The sequence below is a fragment of the Tinamus guttatus genome, unplaced genomic scaffold (genome assembly GCF_059628265.1).
Source record: "Tinamus guttatus ecotype Peru unplaced genomic scaffold, ASM5962826v1 Tinamus_guttatus_pri_ptg000067l, whole genome shotgun sequence".
NCBI classification, from domain to species: domain Eukaryota; kingdom Metazoa; phylum Chordata; class Aves; order Tinamiformes; family Tinamidae; genus Tinamus; species Tinamus guttatus.
Window position 1 is genome coordinate 2,121,068 of NW_028288601.1, and position 22,161 is coordinate 2,143,228.

Below are 22,161 nucleotides of genomic sequence, written 5' to 3' on the forward strand. Positions count from 1 at the left end.
GACAGGCAGCACAGCAGCAGGACCTCTGAGAAATGCTGCGGCTGTTCTCAGATATCAATGTCTTTTGCTTATGTTTTGTGGGGGATTTTTGCTCCACTCGTTGCAATAGCTGGAGTCATCACCAGAGTTTGGATACTGGTTAGTTGGCTTACTGGAAGTTTCTGTCTGTCTGTGTTTGACAGACATAGTGATGAATTTTGATCTGTTTTCTTTCTTCTGATGATCTTTTCTCTTAATTTGTTTTTATTTGAGTTGCATTGGAGTAAATTGGTGTGTTTGAAAGAGTATTTTTGTTCTGTAGTTTCTTTCACAAGGCAGAGTGAAATATTCTCCTAACTCCTTCAGTAGCATTTTACAGCAAACCAAAGCACACTTTCTTTAAAAGAGAGTGTTATTCTCCCACAGAAACATGCTTTTAAATGAATATCCTTTCTGCCCTCTTGTGGCCACACGGCAATTTTGCAGTTTTGTGGATTATTTGAGTTTCAAAAGACTTGCATTGTATTTATGTAATCACAAATGTCTTCCTTTGTTTTAGGGGAAAAATGCATATGCCCAAGCCACTTTCTCTGTATACATTACTGTTGTGTCTGTCTTTCATTTGGACAGAGCATTTGACCATTTAGATTGTCAAATTAATTACATGCCTATTTCTTAGCTTTACCATATAACCCAGAATAAGATGTGACTTACATATTAGAAGAAACAAATAAGCATTTCTTTTTTAGCCATTAATGTAATTTTAGTTCTATCCTCATACAGGAAATTGCATAATTGCAAACAGTAGCTTTACTTCTTTAGTGATTTTTTAATTTATTAATAGAAATTTCTCTCAAAGCTTCCATGTCATGTCAATCAATCAATGTAAGGGAATAATGCTATCAAATAGAGGATTATGGAGGGATGTACAGTTTTAGTTAAGGTGAAAGTGATTTGCCACTGCTTATCATCTTAAGATCGAGTATATAGAGACAGCATATGTGTATATTGCATACTCAGTAGCAGTTCTAATACTTTTTAGCTGGTTGGGATCTGAACAAGAAATTTTGTAGCAGATATGTGTGCATACATATAATGTCATGGCTATTTCAGAGAACATTATACAAAACAAGAATATCATAGATTCACTTTCAAATTAATACTAACAACACAAGAATAGTTTGCTGTTATATATTGGAGAACAGAAGTAGATAGTCATTAATTTCTGCTGTGTTCACAATCAGCCCAGACCACCACGTCCTCAGCTTTTTGAGTTCTGGGGTAAGCAGGTAGATCTGCACTGAGGACTGCTGCACAGGCACAGCTCGTGCTGCTGTGTTGTGCGAGTGCCAACACGTGCACCATCTGTGCTTAGCAGGAGAGGTGCAGAAGGCCCAGAAAAAATTTATCGCTAGTTGTAAAGTTCAGGTAGGGGTGGGCCTTGCAATTCTCCAGGCCACCCCTGGAGATTCATAAATTCTTGCGCAGTATAAATCTGTGCAAGTATTTATTTGTTAGGAAATGTCTTGAAACATGGAGCTTTGAGAAGCACGTGGTAGTGACTGAACCAGCGCAGGAAGTACATTCTGGCAGCTGTTTGCTGTTTTCCACTCGCCAGCTTTTTTCACACAAAAGTGACATTTCTAGCCCAAGAGCAGTTAAGAATCACATGTGTTCACACTTCCCCGTTTGAAGAGCTCATAAGCCATATGTGATCCCAGTATAACAACATTATAGACACTCTGGTGTACCTTCACAGGTATTTAATTTCTTCATAGGCATGAAATTTCTAAATTAAACTGGTACGTGCTCTTTCCTAGCTGCCAATGAAAATCGATGACTGAATTAGGATGCACCATTTCATCTGAAATGCCTCTTCAGAGAGGGTAGATTTGCAGCTCTCAGAATCGATGATGGACTATAAAGGGAAAGTAGATATTTGGTTAAAAATGTAGCTGAACTCAGAAGATGAGTTCGACACCTCCAACATATGTTGTTATTTGTTCTTTGAGTCTCTCCATCAGCAAAGTTTAGAGAAAGTTTATCTCAGCTCTCTTAAAAATACAATTCTTCCTATTAGTCATATAATACAATTAATTCTAAACATTTTTATTGCCTGAGGTGCAGATGTATTATGAATACCCAGAGAATTGAGCAACTCTCAGAAGCTGATTTTCAAAGTTCATCTCTCCCTCACAAATTCAAGTAAAGGGGCCAGCCTAGCCCTTCTGTGAATTAAAACACATGGAACTCATCAGGCCTTACTGGCTCTGTTCAGCATCTCCACAAATTTTAAATCTATTTATTTTCAGCTGGAATATGTAGTCTGAAGTTCCTCTGAGATGTAAGATACTCTTTGTATACTTTGAATCAAAGTAGTGTGAAGCTGAGTGCTGCAACTTGCTCTCATTGAGGCAGAGAGGCTTTGGGAACTAAGAGTCAAAATCCAAGAAGGCTTTTGAGAAATGTCCCTTTGCTGTCATTCTTAAAAATGCCACTTGTCTGGTCCTGTCACCTCTCAACCTATTCTCCATTTATGTGTGCACATCTTTAGTCTTCCATTCCCTTCAATTAATTCAGCCTTATATTATATATGATTTGATTCCGTCTCGCTCAGAGGCTGCCTCTGGGTCTTTCTGCTAGATGGCTGCAGATGTGTTCTTGCTCTAGACACAATCTCAGAAGCAAAAGGACCTAGTAATTCCCTTTCCCTGTTCCAGTTCTGCTTTCCCTTTCATTCGATTCAAAAAACTCTTGCAGTATGAAAGCATGAGATTTAATGTATATATTCTATTTGCCTGAGTGACTGTCTGATTTTCCTCTTGCATTTTATTCTCAAAACCAGAATATGGCTAATAGTTACCTCTGCTTCTGAACTATTGCTCATCTATTACTTGTTACCCATATATGCACAAATTCTAATGGGAATGCCCATTAAACCAACTATCTCTTGGTCAAACTATTGCTGACCACTTGAAACAGAATTTGCATGCCTATTTCTCAAGGCAAGAGGACAACTGAAATTCAGAATTTCAAGTCAAATTCCCCTTCCACTACTAAAAATACTGCAATCAGTATTTTTCTATCACACTGTGTGGGATTTTAAATGTGGATGTTGCAAAAGGCGGATATACAACACCTAGACAAGGCAAGAACGCTTAGGAGACCTAGAACCTTGCCTAACAGCGGATCTCAAAAGAAAGGGTTTAAGCCCAGAACCTGTCAAAAAGTAGGGCTGATTTCATCAGAACAGGAAGTAATATTGATAAATTGAATTTCCAGCTCAAGTGAAAGCTCCTTCCAGCAGATCTCAGACTCTCAGACTGCCTCTAAACATTAGAATGGCCTTTCTTGCTCAGACAAGTTCCTTTGAGACAAGTGTCCCCATTCTGGCAGAGGCCAGTAGCAGGTATTGGAAGAATGTAACAACAGGTTTCGTGTCCTGGATGATATTTCTCCAGGCTGCCTTCCCAACTTCCAGCACATTGTGGCTTATGGACTCTCTGAAGCAGACATTGCATCTGCACTGTTGTGTTTAATAGCTCTTTCTTTCAGGAACTTGTGCTGCTGTTTTCCGAGCTGAGTTTTATGTATGATCTCCACAGCATCCCATGGCAATGAGCTCCATCATTAGTGTTTTGTATGAAAAGGACTTCCTTTAGTTTGGGATAAAACTTCTCACTCACAATATCCTTAGTTCTTGTGTTGTCAAAAATAATGTATAATCACTTTCTATCCACCTTCTCTGTATCAGTCCTTATTTTATACATCTTTGCTCTTCCCCCTGTTGGTCAGTTCTTTGCCCACCTGAGAAGCTCTGGTCTGCATAGCTGTTTTGGCAGTTTTGGTCTTCAGTTTCCAACTCTTGCTACTGAATGCTCTTCAGGAGGGCGGCAGGATTTCAAACATGTTGTTCAGTGTTCGAAAAGTCCTATTTTTCTCACATTTTCTAAGCACTTGGACCAAAGCCAACTCAGTTGCCATCTTTTGAAGAAAATAGAGAGGGCGGCGGCAACAGCAGTTTAAACAAATCTAAGACTGAAAAATTACCTGTGCTCACCTGTGCTGGTCTTCTGCTTTCCTTATATTGGCACTGGAGCTCATGGGGCCATGCCAGCTGATGCAGTAAAATCCAAATCACTGAGATTTTATTAGGTTCAGGTTTTACTTTCCATCCATACAGTTACATGGTGGCTAGTGCTGGACCTGGAGGAGTGACAGGTTGTTTTGGTTGGTGGGTGGAGGAAAGCAGGACTATGACCAAGAGGCCATAGTCAGAGCAGCAGACGCTTGTTGTGCACCTGCATGCCAAGTTCTCAATGTGAGCACAGAAATGTTCTGAGTTCCACTGTCCAGCTCAGTCTGGCTCCCTACATCTTTGGAAATGAGAGAGGCTGATTTCCTGCCTCTGCAAAGGAAAACTGACAGAGCAATAGGATTTTTCAAATGCCCAAGTCTTTGGCTCTCTCTGAGGGTAAAACAACACCGTCTCTTTATATTCTTTTAATTCTCTGGAAATGATACATTGAAATCAAGCACATGATGAACCCTCACACTTTTAAATTAATCAGTAGATTGTCAGCTGTCCTCTTTAGGAGCTTAAATCAGAATTTAAAATAAGCTTGGTGTTGTTTTTGTGTAGAGGCTTTAATGATGGACATAAATATCATGTGTATGGCAGGGAAGGCTGGGAGCTCCTGAACCCTACTAGAATTCATGCCAGTGAGCCTTGATTGTCTGTCACTTGATTTACTTTCCTTTCCTTGCTTTCTCCCTACTCATGAATAATATCTGTAAAGGGATGATAAATAATCTGATGAGTAATAGCTATAGCAATGTATGTTGCCTGTTGTGCCCCTTCTCTTCCTGTTGCACTAACCAGTGATTGTTTTCTTGGCTCACATGCTCTCAAAGCAAACAGAAATTCTGCACAGCAGAGCACAATTCCTCCTTTATGTACTTCTTACCTAGCTCTTCCTCTGCTGAGGGAAAATAAATCAGCAGTCCTGTCCTGGATCCACATTCTGGAGCTTGCAGTGAGATTGCAACCTAATTGTACGTGCTGCTGGGCCAGTGTTGAGGCTTCTGCTTTCCTCCCATAGCAGCCATCATTAATGGCAATTGCTGTGTACTCTCTCCCTGTTGCAAGGCGATATGTGCCTTAAAAACCATTTCATATTGCTGCTCAGGGATTCCCACAAATCTTGTTTGCTGTCCATTCACATGATGTACAGTGAGGTGTGCAGGATGAGGACACAGCTCAAAGTGCATAGAAGTTCCTTCTGCTATTCCTTTGACCATAAATCACTAAAATATCCCACAGTTTTCCTGATTACAGAAAGAATAACATCCTGTTCTGGTAGTGGGCAATAGTAAAACTTTCACTGCATAGGCCAAAGCCTGGACTCTTCCTCAGGTAGAAAATTTGCTGGCCAGAATCCTTCAGCATGTACTTGACATGCTGTCATTCCCAAGTGTCACACTGCAAAGAGTGAAAGGATCCTGTGTTTCTCATGGTAAAGTCATTCTTGGTCTGTCTGCCACTTTCAGGCTCTGGTGGTGTTCACATGGCCTAATTTTCCCACTTTGACAAATAAGTTTCTATGAATGCAAAGATAGTGCCATGTCGGGGCAAAACTGGTGTATTACTAGCACATTTTAGGTACCAGCACAGAGACTCAAAGAGAAGCCCAGAGATCGATTTAGGGCTTTTACTTTTAAAAGGTACAGGCTCTTGAAAAACTTAATTTGTTTAGGATCTGCCTATCTCTTTGACATTTTAAGTCTGAGTGAATAGAGAGACTCAATATTTTCCAGGTGGTAGAGTCACACTACTCTGCATAGAGTTAGATTCACCAGTCACAAGTTGAATAGTGCTGTTTCTGGTACCCTCATTAATTCTGTAGAGGAGCAGAGGAATGGCAATTAATGGCAATGCAGGCTCTGTCACACCTATGATTTTATCTGTTAAAGGACTGATTTGATTGTGGATTTCTTCAGGTTCCTCTAAGGATACACGGCGCATTAAGAATATCTGGATATTGGTTATCCAGCATTAAAGACAAAGACAGGAAAGCTAATAAATTAAACACTTAGAAGCCCAGATCCTAAGGAACAGGAGAGTACATAACAAAGACAAAGTGCAGAACTCCTAAACCGGTGATTGATGGGCCAGTGAAAGCCTAGAGGAGGATCAGCCAGAACATTGATGATCATGACTCCCGTGAGAAAGAGAAAACTTACGGGATATTTGATGAAGCCTGCGGGACTCTGTAAACTTACTATTGGATGTTTTAAGGGATTTGGGGAAAGTGCTAAACTTATTTTGGGATGTTTAGAGGAGGAGCCAAAGTCAGTCAAAGGTACGGAGCAGGGTGCACGTGGGAGGAATAAGCGTGGAAAAAAGGAGAGGGATAAAAGGGCTGAACTGCATGCAGACAAGCAGCCGTCAGTGTGTCTGTCTGGCCATGCCTGTGCCTGATCACCACAGCCTGTCCTGTCTTCATACTAGATCTATTCCTGGCTGTTTTCCTGTGTGAGTGAACTCTCCATTCTTTGTGTATGTGTGAGTGTGTGTGCCACTGCATGATCCAGGAGCAAATTTCAAACCAGATTAGCCAAGCTGGTATAGTGAGCAGCCCGAGTGCCAGCAACCGGAGACAGAGATCTCTGGGCAAAGGGTTCTGTAGGTCTGAGGACTATGAGCTGGAAGGACTGGGAATCTGAGAACCAGCTACTGGATCGTCTGAGACCAGCAAGTAAGATGAGGATTAGGGCGTTGTATGGTCGGTGCTTATGTGAGTCCTGTGTGAGTGTATGTGGCGCCTGTGAAGGCATTGCCCTGTTCGCTGTAGTCAGCTGTGACTCTACAGTGTGTGTGTGCATCCCTATATACTTTGGTGTGTGTGTGTATCCCTATATACTCTATAGTGTGTGTGTGTGTGCGTGCTGGGGACGCACAGCCTCCCTGCTGGCTGCACCAAGCACGAAGCGGCCACAGCGGCTGCTGCAGCCGTCCCCGGGTCCTGCAGCCCTCCAGACTGGACTTCCCTTAGGCAATTACAAATCCAGCTTCTATTCAAAACTTACTGACAATTGAACTTTGGAAAAAACGTAAGCACAAAAGATTCTACTTAAAAGAGAACAGTTTTCATAAGAAATACGGAATAAAATGCTGGTTCATTTGCAGCCCTTACTAGTCAGGTGTAGCTATAATGTCATTCACATTAACAGAAGAATCAGGATGCCCACAGGACATTATTTCAGATGTAAAAAATCAGCATAGTTGCATTATAAAATGACTTTGGTTGGATGTTATTCCTCTGAGGGGGTCCAAGAAACTAGTTTTTATTCGTGAAAAATTCCTAACTAGTCTTCCTGCAGATTTATATCCAAGAAGACTCATAAACATCAGGAAAAATGCTTTCTCAACATTTTACTTGTTTTTTTTTTTAATGATCTTTTTCACACACAAACGTACTGATACTTCCAGGCCTGCTTCGTTTTGTTATTCAGAGAGTTGGATTCTCTTTATTCATTCCATGGCTCTTTAGGTACACTATGCTTCTTTAATTTTGCTTAAAAGAAGCATTAAATTGAATTCTTCAGTTATACAGCTATTTTCTATTTTCTTCTGAAAATAGTTTTTACAACCAGCGAGACATCAGCTTACAAGAAGTAATTAGAATTTATACACTACTGTCACTGAAGTAAACTAGTACAACAACCACTATAATTTTCATTGCTTTGCACATTAAGGATTCATACAGAATAAATACAATGTTATTCATGATATGAAGATAAGTTTGCATTTAAACTCTCATATATGTTTCCTTCCCATGACCTTTAGGTTTGAGTATAGACTGCATTTTTTCCAAGTGTTTCCATTTCAGTCTTCATCATTTGATTCCAATTTTAACATATTTGTTAAAATTCATATCCCTAAAAATAACAGAAAAATCACAAAACAAAAAGTGTTATTATCAAATGAGATAGTGACAGGGAAGTGAAAGAAATCGAACTAAATGCAAAAGAAATATTGTTTTCCAATGTATGTTATCTTTCCTTATTCAAACTTCTACTTTATGCATATGTCAGATGTAAAGTTGGTGCAGGTTGGTGCTTCAGTCAGCATCTAAAGCTGACTGAAGTGACTCATCTTAACCTAGAATGAAAATTCAAAATCACAAATGTTATCTGTGTTACAGTCTGAAACAAGTAGATTTGTCTGAGAAAAAGAAAGTTTTTCTGATCATTTCAAAATTCTGTAATTTAATTTTAAATTCTGCCATTTTAAAATGTAATTAGCATAGATTTAGAAAATGAAAAATCATTTACAGCAATTTTTGTTGGTCGCTTTAAAACACTAATTTTTTATATTTTATATATGATTCTGAAGATTTTCCTCCAAAGCTTTAAACTTATCAAAATGAAACCCGATCTCAAAAACAATCAAACCCAATCTTGTCGTATGAACTTTTCCATCTTTGACCATTTGGCATCTTTCATTAGAAAACATTTCATAAAGAGATTCTCAATTAGCTCTTGTGATGATGCTTTTTAATACGATTAGCTCCAAAGCTTTCTTTTGATAAATTTGATTCATGCTCGGGGAATATCCCGGGAGGAAGGTTTGTTGTATTTGATCATTGCTAAACTGCAATTCAATTTGCAATTTAATACATGAACACTTACGTAATATTACCTGGCTCAGATTCCTGTACATCTTGAGACAGATTGACAGACAATGACTTCCCAAATCTCTGTGGCAAATTTAGAAGTGATTGAATGGAACCTTTAACAAATGGAGATCTCCCAAGCCTGCGAGATAAATCTGGGGCATGTCTAAGCAGACTCTCTCCAAGAGCTCTCCCAAATCTCAGAGGAAAATTAGCAATTGGCTTAATGCTTCTTTCTTCTGGATCATTTCTTCCAAACCTAAGAGGTAAATTAGCAACTGAATTTGGCATCTTGTTTACTGCAGGCGCATTCATTTTAATAATATTTTTTGATCCCCAGTCTTTCATTTCTTCAAAGTTGAGACTTCTCTGATTTTCTTCCAGGATATTATCTTTAATCTAAAAGAAAATTAAAAATTGATAACATAATTTTTAATAGAGTATTATTCCAGCTACACATGACTCACATAAGGGTATTCATCAGGAACACTTCTCTGTTATCTGATGTTTTTAGTACTCATGTATGCTAAGTTCTTCTCTATTGTGGATTACTTCACATAGAGACTGTCCTGCAGACTTTTTCTGTTCACAGACCTCGAGAGCACCTGCCTATGCATCAGCTTCTGCAGCTGTCCAAATGATGCTGTTTGGAACTATTTCCTGGGCCATGAGACAAGTGTGGATATGAGTCACTGTCAGCTCCACATTGTATACTGTTACCAACTGAATCTCTCTAGAGGGGAAAGGCTGATGTATAATGGCTTGATATAGATCTGAGTTCTTATTCCTGTGGTGTGGTTGAGCAGGGGTGGGGAGGACAAGCCATCTGGAGGAGTAGCCCATTTTTTCCTAAGCATTGGATGGATGCTCTGGGCTAACAGGCAGGGAAATGAGTGGGATTCAATTGGATCAAGGCCACTTCAAGCCTATTCCGGCCTTTCAGCACAGAGGTTGTCCTGAGTTTTGAGTCGTTTCACTCCTTCGCTAGCACATAGGATGCCTTGTGAGCTCCTGGGATGTCAGAGCCCAGCAGCACAAAATCTGCTCTCTTGTGGCTGTGCTGGACTACAGAGCAGGACTGAGCCTAGTATATTACCTGTCTCATGATGTAAAGTGCAGCTTTTGCCTGAAAAATAGCTATATCTAAACGATACTTTCCAGTGTAGTAGTGCTCCCCGGGCATACTGAAAAGCACACATTCTTTGTTATGTGAGAAATTAAGGGTTTTTTTCAACCTTAAAAGAAAACATGTAAAAATGTGATTTTTGATTTCAGTTAAAGACACAGGAACTAAGAATTAGTCCTAATTTCAGTTCATTTCCCCAGCTGGATGATATCCCAAAAGGTTTCCCATCTATTGGGAGAGAAAAGAAACGAACCATTCTAGTTCATGCTCTGTAAGTGAAATGTTAAATAACTCAGCCTTTTCATCTGCACATTTCTTCCAAAGTATGCAAAAGAGTAAGATCTGAGGACCAGGGAATTTCACTGGCATAATTACAGTTATATCTTGGTTTGAAGAATCTTTATTACTTCGACAATGATGCCTGAGAAAAAAAGAGAGGTTGGTTCTCTTTTCCCAGGGGATATTTGCAGGGCAGACAGGAAAAGAAAATGTTATAGATGAACTGTGCAGATTTTATTTGTTATCTATTGAGACATAATACATGTGGAACCCTGCAAAGATATTTTTATAGTCAATTTCCAGGATAGAATTTTAAGACCATTAACTACATTAGATTTATAATGTTCTCTGTTTATCATTATTCTTTGAGTATTAGAAGCATGCCTTTATTAATTTTGGATTAATAATGTATCTTTTATATTATATGTATAAAATGCCTGACAGGAATGTTAATTGCGGCCCCACTGTGAAAATAAGAAACATATCAGAAAAAGTCTCAGCCTGATCACAAAGCTGTATTGCAAGAAAATTGAAACCTGAATTGATTTACGTAGCGTCAGAGCAAATAAATTTCTGGAGAACTGTCCAACAAGTCTTTTTCACACCGTTAGTGTGGTAGCACCCAATCCTGTGCAATGAGGTTAGGGGAACCTTTGCCAAAAGCTTCACAGCAAACAGCATCAGACTCACAGTTCTTCCAGATAAAGTCATAATAATACAAATCTTACCTCAAAATATTTGTCATCATAGTCTTCTCTGCTCTGCAGACTGGACCTCCTCGGTTCAGCGAGGCACATGCTGTTTGATGTTATAAAGACTACTGTTGCTAAAGCAAATAAAGTAAACTTCTTGATTAAAAAGCCTTTCATTTTTCTCTCAAATTAAGCTTACTTGGAGAGCTCACAATCTGTAGAGAAAAGGAAACTACCGTCATTTTATATGATCAGAAAACAAAAAGAGATTTTGTTCCCTGTGACATCAGTCTCCAAAGCTTTAATTCTTAATGTTAATTAGGGGAGTAATTTGAATATATTTGAACAATGTTGGGAATTTCTTTTGTGAACACTTTTAACCAACATAGCTTCTTGTTAGGGACACACTGAATTTGCAAATATTTTCTTCTGATGAAACATCTCCTAATTAGCTAGATTTGAGAGCCATCACAGAGCACTTAAAACAATCACAATGTTCCATCATTGTATGGAACAAAAACACCTTGTTTCTTGTTTTTTATATAAACACCCACAGAAGGACTATGAAAGGAAACTTTCTTCCTGTAAGTATTCCTTTTGGACCTTATGATGTTTGCTTTTAGATATATACAAGCAGGGACATTTGCCCCATTGAAATCAAGTGCTGTCTAATGAAGTTGTTGATCAAGTCCTGAGAGACATTGAATCAGTGAGACCTATTGAGGTACATATTAATTTGTACTCAGATGAATTAGGAAAATGCTTTTAAAAACATGGCTATAGTAAAGTTTTTATAAGTTTCAAAAGGTCATACTGGATAAATATTCTTAAGGCCCTGTTCCCAAAGTTTTAAAAAAGGCATCTGCCACCTTACTGCATGCAAGGGACAAGCTGTGTGTGTTCTGCTCTGAAAGATGACTCAGGCTGCGCATTGAATGTCCCATTAAGGAGCATATTCACTCAGATGCTAGTTAGACTGGTGAGCTGGGATGTCATTAAAAAAAGCATATTGTTTTGTTCTTCCATTTATTATTCTTAAATTCTTAGAAAGGTTGCCTAAATCTCTACTTCAAGTCAGCTGCATAAGTGCAAATCTGATTCTTCGTGGCAAATACCCATGCTGGAAATGTGGACTTCAGACAGGTAATGTTGCAGTTCAGCATTGGAGATGTAAAATGTCCACTCCATCACAGCACTAACCGGGGTGTCCCAAGAGGACATGTTTTATGCTTTAGGCAGAACAGATAATATGGACCGCTTATCTGAAAGAAAAAGAAAAAAGAAAAAAGAAAATGAAAGAAAAAACAATTAATTAATTATCTTACTAGGGGGAATAATGACTTCTTTCTCTCCCACAATTTATTCCTTATCTGGCAGCACCAGGAGCAGCACTCCGTTGTTCTCCCTTGGACTACCATGTCCCTATTCCCTGTAGATAAATAGTCGCTTTCTCCCTCAGCATCTCCAGTTACTGGGGGATCATCTAGGGTAGGAGGACAGTATATTGGGGTGTCTTCTTGAAGATGATATGGCTAAGTAAGTCTTGTGAAATGCTCATCTTTTAGCCCGGTTTCAGTGCCAGCCCACCTGCCGTCCTTCTCCATTTTCACTGCAGATGGACGGTGTACTCGCTTTGGAGGGGCAACTGGTTTTCCCCACAAGCCCTCTGAACTCTTAGGGATGAGTTGGATGAAACCTCCCCTCTGTCCTGGAGATAAGGACAGCAGGACATTCAGACAAGAAGGCATGAGGATGAACCTGCCTGACAGTGTGTGAGGAGGGAGGTTTCACCCCCTCCCAGAGGAAAGGGGAATGCTACTGGCACCGAGCTGGAAGCAGAAAGGGAAAAGTTTCAGGTAAACTTTCCTGGGTAGAGAAGGTGTGAAAGGCTCTCTCCATTTGTTGTACGCAACAAGAGACTATTACATTATTAAAGCAGATGGGAATGCTATTAGTAACCTAATTAGGAGCCCCTGTGTGAAAAGAATGAGTTTTAATCAGTCGCCGACTTTTGCGTGCAGCTTCGCCTTGTTCTTGTAGGCGTTATTTGCGTATTTCCTCTTCATTTATTTGCTCAGTGTAATCCTAATGGCTCTAGCTGACAGCTGAAAAGGCTGGTTTCAAAAATCTGAGACTTCTTCAAAAAACATCAGGAATAAAGAAATGATGGGAAACTAAGCACAACTCTGCACAGTCTGAATAAGCAGTTGTCTCTTTTCACTGAAGTCTTTGAATGGGGGGTTCCTGGCTCTCTGCAACATCATGTCATGGGCTTCCATCTGTGGGAACAGATGGATTTTACAAATGTATTTTCTTTATGATTACCATAAAAAAGATAACGAATGCAATTCATGTGCTAATATCTTTCTAACATGTGGTCATTTACCATTGGGCTTTCCTGTTACATTGCTGCTGGACTGTGAACCTCCCTTTATCAGTGGTCTTTCAATTAACTCTATGAAGGTATTTGCTCTCTCTATTAAATGGAATTGGCAAGTTCCAAAAATCTCTCCTGCATTATATGGCACAAGTACAGATTTTGTTTTCCCAAGATAGGACAGAAAATGTATTGCTTTAAGCTGTGTCAGACTTTCCTGATATTAAGTTTATCTCCTATCTATTGTCTCCTACCTAAGCTGATCTTTTAATGCTATCATGAAGTGAGGTTTTCAGGTATGCTGTATGCCAGGCTGTCAGAGAGTTGCAGAGGCCCTGTGCTTTTTGTTGTCTGTTTAGCCTGCCTGGTGGTACTTGCAGTAGGAAATCTTTGGAAACTCTAAGTCAGGAGATTGCCACAATTTCATTATCTTTCCTAATATAGGGCTTGCCACAGCTGGAGCTCGGGTATCAGGATGGATACCCCTTGACACGATGACTGCAAAATCAGCTACATCAGCTTAGACCTCCTTCAATAGCAGCATAAGCTGCTGTCTTGGAACTGAGGTGGATGAAGAGTCTAGTGAAGTGCTTTATTTGGGGAGGAAAGATGCATTAAACTGGACATTAGGAGAATGGTGGCAACAAAAAGTGCTGGGGCAGAAGGCTGTGAGGCTTAGGTTGCTCCCCTCCTCAATCAATCCCCAAAATGCCTTAATAATGTATATGGGAGGATCTAAGCACTGCTGAAAACAGCTTTTGAGTTCCTAGCCTCTTGTCCCAGACTTCTTTTGTCCGCCTGTCTCGTATCAGTCGTCAGCCAAGCTATTCAGAGGACTTGACCATAACTGAACTCCTGCTCAGAAAATTCCTGAAGAAAAACATAGGAATGAGTCCTCTCATTTGGATGTGAATAGGCCTCCCAGGCAGGGACAATTTTAAGAGTCTGCCTACAGGTGCCTGATATAAATTAGCACAAGGTAATGATTTTCCCTCCCTCCCTCCCTTCCTTCCTTCCTTCTTTCCTTCCTTCCTTCCTTCCTTCCTTCCTTCCTTCCTTCCTTCCTTCCTTCCTTCCTTCCTTCCTTCCTTCCTTCCTTCCTTCCTTCCTTCCTTCCTTCCTTCCTTCCTTCCTTCCTTCCTTCCTTCCTTCCTTCCTTCCTTCCTTCCTTCCTTCCTTCCTTCCTTCCTCCCTCCCTTCCTCTCCGTTTGGTGTAGGCAGGCTAGGGGAAGGCATTCCATCTGATCTGCAAAGAGCTACTGCAGTGGAGTGATGCATATCTACTTTTAAAAATGGACATTAAAATGTAATTAGTAGCAATGGCATGAGTAGCTCAATTTCGTAAGCAAGTCAATGCATAATAAGTTATTTGATTCTGATGAAAGAACAAGTTTTAATATTGCTCCTTCTGTTTCATATAATAATATACTGATAAATCCTTATCCATTATTAACAACATATTGTGTGAAAATTGCATGTTATATGACTCACGTCACCAATAAGCATTTCCAGAATGATAAATCATTCATAATGCATTCATTTTGCCATTATGTGTTATACAACCTATTTGATGGCTCATTTTGAAATAAGAAGATTTAAATGTATACATACATACATTTTTGTCATTGGCAAATAATCCCAGATATTTTCTACCCATTCTTATGTCACTCAAGGGCTTGTGCTGGGTTTGCTGTGATGTGCCTAGGCTCTGGGACACAAACCAGCATGTAGTTATTTGCATGGGGTGCATACAAGTCTAAAAACAGACAGTGGCACCACCACTGCAGTCAGTGTCCTGGTGGCGTGTACATCTACAGGTCTGATGTTCCTCTCCTACCAATAAAAATAGTTCAGTGATCAAAGATTCTGATGAAACTTGGTGTCCTGTGACTTCCTGGTTGAAAAATAGATGCTAATGCGGCCTCTCTGAGGTGCAGAGAGGAAAATTACTGTGGAATTCCTATGTGAATGGCATGAATATCATTTCTTGCTTTGCCTGTTATTATGAGATACAAATTCACTGACCCCTCTCTCGCACTGCCAAATTTCAGCTGAACTTGGTTTCTGGATTTGATAGTTATCAAGGGTGACTGACAGGTACACATGCACAGAGAAACAGATTTGCCTCATTTCATTCCAAAAGCAACGATTCCACTGAAATACCACAGGTATAAAGCCTCTAAATCTGTACCATTATTGTTGGACACGGCGATAATTTTTTTCCTTGTTAATAAGGCATAGAAGTTCTTTTGGGATTGGGCAGGTGAATGGAGGAATTTACTATGAAAGCCCCTTCTTGATGTACTGTAGCTTTCAAAGGAAAAACAACCCATGTGGAACTGTCCTTCTTAGTTTTCAGAATCAGACTTTTGATTTTAAAACAAGTTTTTCATCTACACGTGTCTCTGAGCTTTCCTGTTAGCTTGGTGCTTATAAACAAAGGAAAAATGTGCACAAACATCAAGTTACAAATAATCTTATTTGAAGGCTAACCCTTATGAATCAGTCGCCAGCGTCAGAAAATATTTTCCCCCTTGATTTGCTAAATCCAGAGTGTGAATGTGCTACTTCACATTTTAATTTTTTCTTGAGCTTTTGGAGCAGTGGAACAACATGAGAGACAGAAAACAATAAGAAGCTTGAGTTATTATGGCAACAGCCTGAAAACAACTTAATCCTCTTGGTGAATAAGGTGTGAACAATAATTCTAGATTAGACAGGCTCCTCAATTATATATTCATGTTAGTAATAAAATAAACATGTTTTCAATAACATTTTGGCTATAAATACATTCTTCTTTGTTACTAACAACTCTGTAGAGTGTAATACTGTACTTACAAGTCTACTATTATGTGTAGCTGCTCTAGCCCATTTTTGTCTATTAAAAATTAAACTCTTTTACCATACATTATTAAAAGTGCTTCGGTTGGCTGCAAATCAAGAAAGACTTCATAAAGTCTTACAAGGGATGAAAGCAAAATCTGATTAAATCAAGTGTCCACAGGCAGGAATGGAAAATGCATGAGAAAAAAAAATAAATTATGTCTTGAAGACTCTTTCAGGACTTTAGAAAATCATTATCAGCTTTTATTCAAGCTAACTGTTAACCAAGGGACTTTTCATAGATCCATTATTCCATGTATCCCTTCCACTTTTCTGTTTGGAAACTGTGTTACTTACAGGTATTGCTGACTTTGGTTCTGTGTTCTTCCCTTTTTTCCTGTGATTTTTTTTTCTAGACATACTGTGCTTGTTTAATAGCTCTCCTGTGTCTTTTATACAAACAGCAAGGAATGTGAGATTACTCTATTTATTAGCTGACTTGTGAGCTGCAGGGTCTGATTTTCACTTTAGGAGAAAAAAGTAGGCAGTATAAGACAGAAAAAAAAAAAAAAGCAAAAGTTACATTTCCTGAAGGGAGAAAGAGAATGAAAACATTTCGCTGACATCTGCTGCTCTAGCTTACTTGAAATAAAGTTTTTCTTCTTCTTCTTTTTTTTTTAATGTAGCTTTTTAAAGGGAAAAGGGGAAAGAAAAATCTCTTCTTACCACCCTTGCTGTTTTACAGCAGTGATGTCAGGCAGTACCCTGGAATGGCAAGCAGCATTTCGCCAGGAAGCACCGAACTTGGCCCATTGCAATGAGGGAGATGACTGTATCATCGTTTAACCTTGAACTGGCTGTTAGCCAGGAGGCCCGTGTTATCTCCTCACGTTGTGGAGGAATGACAGGGATTGTGAAGCAGCACAGCCACTGCGCTGGGGCCACGACCCACAATGGGGAGTATTTCGCTTTGCTTATAAGAAATTACCATTCACAACCCTGATTGCGAGGCCAAGAAGTCCCCATCTCACCTCTAGGTTGTCCACACAAGTTGTCCTGCAGCTCCTCTGTGATATCTCAGGCTAGCTGAATGGGAAAGGACCCCAAAGAAATACATAAAAAGTGCTGACAGCACAAATCTTCCACCTGAATCACAGGACACAACAGGCCATTTTAAAGTGAAAGTATTTGTGGAAATAAACAGGATTACTCACAGGCCTGGAGTTAGAGGGCATGTGATTGTTTTGGTGGTTTGAGTCTCACATAGACACAAAAAGACATGTGGATCCTCACTTTTGTTTTGAAAGAGGAGATTTAAAAATTGTTTTATAGAGTGCCTCAAATTTGTGAGTAAAGAAAATTATTGATCCTGTGTGAAGTTACCAGCATTATCCAACATTTCTGAGATGGGCTGGCAATGGCCTGAAAGAGACAAATTATAATTCTTGATGTATTGGCTTGGACATCTGATAACCATGTGCTGGAGAAAGTTTTAATACTATGCTGTCCATCAGAATCCTTATCACAAATGCCAAGTCAGTTCATTTGCTACTTGATTCCCTGAATCTTGCACAGATTTTCTTAGAGATGAAAACAGGGAGTCTGACATCCTACTAGCAAAACCAAGCTATAATGGCAATTTCCCCATGCTATGGGAAATGCTAGGAGCAAGGAGAGCTTTGTGGGCTCCTGTGAAGGAAGAGACGAAAAGAGGCAGAAGCAGAAAGAGCTTGAGGCAATAAATAACAAACCTGGAGAGTCTGTGCAGGGCGTTGATCCAATGCACAGATCCTTACTCTATAAAGTGTAAGAACTAAGTAAATTTTGAGTTATAGGGCTATAATTCCTTCACTGGATTGTGGTGACTGTATAAGGCCACTTGAGCTTTGCTTCTGTAGTTTACGATATCACCACAATCCCCCGGTGGATTTACAGCCCTGTAATTTTTTACAGTAGTGAGCTATTTATTTTTCTATTTACTACAGTACATCACAGAAGATACTGATAACAGTCACCTAGCTCTATCGCATAGTTGCCGATCCGCTCACATTTGCTCTTGTATTAAAAAATGAAAGCGATTCCTCCAGAGCAGGCTGCCAGAGGAGGGCAGAGGGAGGCAGTTACTTTGGCTGCCCCTCTTTGTCTCCTTAAAGACTGTTTAATTTAGTAACTAATTGTCCAGACGCAGGAGGGCATAACGACTACCAATTTCACATCACTGTGTGACAAACAGCTGTATGCTTCCCCTTTTCACATATTTTCTTTTCTCTTTCTTGCCCCCTGCTGTATATTAATTTCTCAATTAAGGTTCATCTCACCAGTCTCTTGTACAGGATGTCACCTTAATGGGAAGCTGAGGGGAGGTCAGCGTGGTGCATCGAAGGCAGACACCAGGCCTGAGCAAGAAATAGATCTTGGGTTTGATCCCACACTAAAGCAGTCCCATGGATTTTGGTTCAGAGCAGATGGACATGGCAGTTAATTTGATTAGTTGTGAGCATGGCAGGGAGGTAATCACAGCAAAAGGGGAAAGAGCACGGTAGGTAGCTAATTTCAGTGTCATGCTCTAGGCTGCTGTAGCATCATAGCTGTATTCTGCTCCACAGGTAATCATGCCAATTATTTAATGCAAATGAATAAATAAGTCGCATCTAACACAAAGCTCAGTCAGCCTGTCTGTACCCTAAGCTCTGAGAGCAGAGGCAACACAAACTTGGCAGCAATGAAGGGGAGCTGCTTAGGAGGGTGAAAAAGGCTGATGGGAGAGGTAGCCGGTGTCCAGAGGCTGTGGATTTCTGCGGATGCAACTGACCTTGATTTTAAAAAAGTCTCACATTGTCCCTACTTGGCTCCTTAAGTACAATCTTCAGGGCTTTAATTAGAGGACAAAATGTTTATCTGCTGCTGAGGGGAACTGAAGCCCTCTCTCCGCATGCAGACTAATGAGTGTATAATAGACTTGTCTGCATGACTGTGATTTTAGATGAACATAGATTTTAGGAATGGACTTAGTTATCTCCCCTTTTGATCCAGAAAATTACCATTGCAGAATGATAGGATTAGTCACAGGGTTTATTTTGGTTTTATTTTCATTAACAAGATGCTGGATTTGAAATATCATAATAAGTCTGCCTTATTCTTCAGTCTGGATTGTGAATAAATACACTAATAAGTCTATCTTGATGAATCTGTGATTTGTCAAGACACCCAAGATTGCACATTTCTTTAGGGAAAACATCTCAACAACTGTCCCCATCTCCTTCAAGCTAAATCAAATCAATTGATTTAGATTCTAACTTGGTATTTTCATTAGGCATTTTTAAGTACATTATTCCCAAAAGCATAACATGGGTGGACATTAACAGGCAAATTTTAGCTAGTGGCCTTCTAAGCACTCGGTGGTGCGTACTCCATTTTCACAAAAGGCACTTTTGCTGTGCTTTTGTGCTGCCACTCTAACCCAGGTCAGGTCATGGCAATGCCTACAACATTTTCTGCATTCTAGTTAAATATTCACCTTCGTTATTGGTAGAGTATCTAGGCCGTCATGTATCTAACTAGGCCATTATGCAGTTCGGTGATCATTCTTTCTTTGGGCACACACTGGTGTAGATAAACCGCAAATAAAACGAAGCAGCTCTAAAAGATATATTCAGCATTACCTCAATTTTACCACACGGGGGCATGAGATACTTATCTAACAGAATTTTTTAGGGACTGGTTGGGAAATGTGTGAAGATGGGAAACCTTACTGGATCTGAATTGTCCCTTACTCTTTAGCTCTGTTCTTGTGATCAAGAATACTTAGCAAACAATTATTGCAAATATACTAGCCTAATATACAACTATAAAGAAAAATATAGTGTGCACAGGACGCAGTTTCAAAACAGGTTTTAAATATTCCCATTACTCAACCTGACCTCTATGACACTGGCTGGAATTCTAATTGACTTCTTAAACAAATTCTGAAATCCTCCATATATCTGACTTAAAAAACTGAACATTTAAATTCAACGCACAGGAGTCTTCCTGCTTTGAGATTTAATGACCTGCTTTTGGAGTAAATCCATTTCATTAATTGCATAAATGACACTATTTTTGTCATTCACTTGCAAGATTAGTAATAAACTCTATACTTTTAGGCCTAGATCCAGCAAAGCATCTAAAATCATAGTTAATGATGTTAAGTACTCTAGTAGTTCTCCTTGAGCACATGCCTTAAGCTGAGTAGATATTGAAGTGCATTCCAACACAGAGAGAGGGGCACAATCAAGCCTTTAATTAGTTTTAAAATGGAATTCAAAATGCAATGCAATTCTTTGCACTTTACATTGAAAAAAAATGCATGCTGTGAGACTCTCTTGGGACAGAGATGACTAAACCTATTTATCCACTTTGGTTTCCAAAGGGAATGAAGGCTCATTGTTTTCTGCTGCTGTTCTCCTCTAAATCTATACATATATAGATAGTCAACTAATTTGCTTAAAGAAGAATATTTGTATGAATATTTCTGACTATTTTATGTACTTTTTTATTTATAATTCATGCATTTTATTGGTATTTAAGAGGCTGCAATATTTTTACTTCTGCTTCTGTAATTTTAAATCAAAGCAAACCCAAGCAGCAGCAACACCGTATAAACTGGTGTTCACGTTACCTGAAAGTTTGTTTCTTTTCAAAACAAGATGAAAAACAGGATTTTGTACTGCATATTTCCAACTGGAATATTTAATGCTCACACAGCTCAAAGGAACCATAAATTTTGACATTTATTTCAAGCCATTGTATGCTTTCCACTCTGCAGTTCATGTGCCTTTGACATGATCTCTATGCAAACTAGGTAACTGCACACAGGTGAATTCCTGGTCTAACACTGTGCACCTCTTTCTTTCAGAGAAAGGCAGCTGAGAAAGGCACCTCTGCATTCACCCAAACTCTGAATTCACCAAACCCCGAGTAGTTTGTTTGCCGGGTTTGCTTTATTCCCCTCATTGCTGTAAATACGTTTCAGCAGGGAGTTAAAATAATACCCAGATTTTTACAGGCAAGGACAAAATTACTTCTGAACATAATGTAGTCAGCATAGCACTGTTGGATTTATTCCTGAAGCAGCAGACTATAGCTGTTGGATGTTTTTACTAGTCTACAAAATCCTCTTACTGCAGTGCCCAGTTTTAGAATCATTTTGATTGCTCCAACAATTTTTTCTTGACATTTTGCATTCTTAAGCAGTCTGTGAAAGCTCGCCTGAAAAAAATCGTTTCCATCAAATGCTAACAAAAACCTAGAGTGTTGATCCACTTGTATAACAAAGAAACACACAGGTGTCCCTTGGCTGTGTTCTTGCTGACAATTAAAACATACATGCAAAGAATTACCATAAATAAACACAAGAAGGAACCTGTATTCCAGTCTTGCTCTAGAAAAATGCCCACCAAATTAAACACGCAATTTCTGTCCCTAAACCAAGCCTGTGAGTATGTTCAACTGCATTTCTTTCATTTTCCTTAATAATTCTGTTCCTTGCTAGCAACGAAGCACTTACGTATACTAATCTCTAAAGCTATCTGTTCATCTATAGACCCTCTGAAATGGATGAGGCAGTGAACACGGTGTCAGACACTGTTTTCCGGTAAGTTTTTCTGATCCACTAATGCATTAAATATATTTGAATTTACTGTTCACATAACTTTTTATGGAACGCTATTAAGCCAATTTGGTTGATAACTGCTGTAACCTTTTTAGTGAGTTACAGCTCAGTGAGGTCATTATTCCTGGATGTGGTTTGCTGTATCATGCGTTACATGCTGATACCAGGACATCCTTGTATGAAGAAGACAACACAGTTTGTTGTTTTGTGTGTGTGTGTTTGTTTAATTGCTTGTTCGTAAACAAAAAACTGATTAGAGAGAATGATTTAATAATGCTCTGCCTTAAAAGCGGTGGAATCTTGGGAGAGGATCAAACAGTCCCTCTGTGCTGGCTACCACCTTCCTGACTTCATATTGTTTTTAAATGAAACATCTGACACGTTCTCCAGCTGGGATGTTATTCTGTTCCTCTCAAGAAAGCAATTCAAAATTCACTGAGAAGCAAGCTGAATGGAAAAGGGATTTTTTTTTTTCTTTTTCATAGACATCTGGAGCTTTCTTTCAAAGCTGATGTGATCTTTCATCTGGACAAGAAAGGCTTTGATCCAGACGCTAA

The 22,161-nt window shown here is 39.3% G+C and overlaps 1 protein-coding gene across 1 annotated transcript; it reads right to left on the reverse strand.

Annotated features, from left to right (window-relative positions):
• Positions 1 to 7,885: 7,885 nt before the first annotated feature.
• NPVF (neuropeptide VF precursor) lies at positions 7,886 to 10,931 on the reverse strand. Its single transcript, XM_010220335.2, has 3 exons — positions 10,791 to 10,931; positions 8,684 to 9,056; positions 7,886 to 7,920 (listed from the first exon to the last, which is right to left on the reverse strand). The coding sequence occupies exons 1-3, from the start codon at positions 10,929 to 10,931 to the stop codon at positions 7,913 to 7,915; spliced, it is 522 nt and encodes a 173-aa protein (XP_010218637.2). The 3' UTR covers positions 7,886 to 7,912.
• Between the last annotated feature and the right edge of the window lie 11,230 nt (positions 10,932 to 22,161).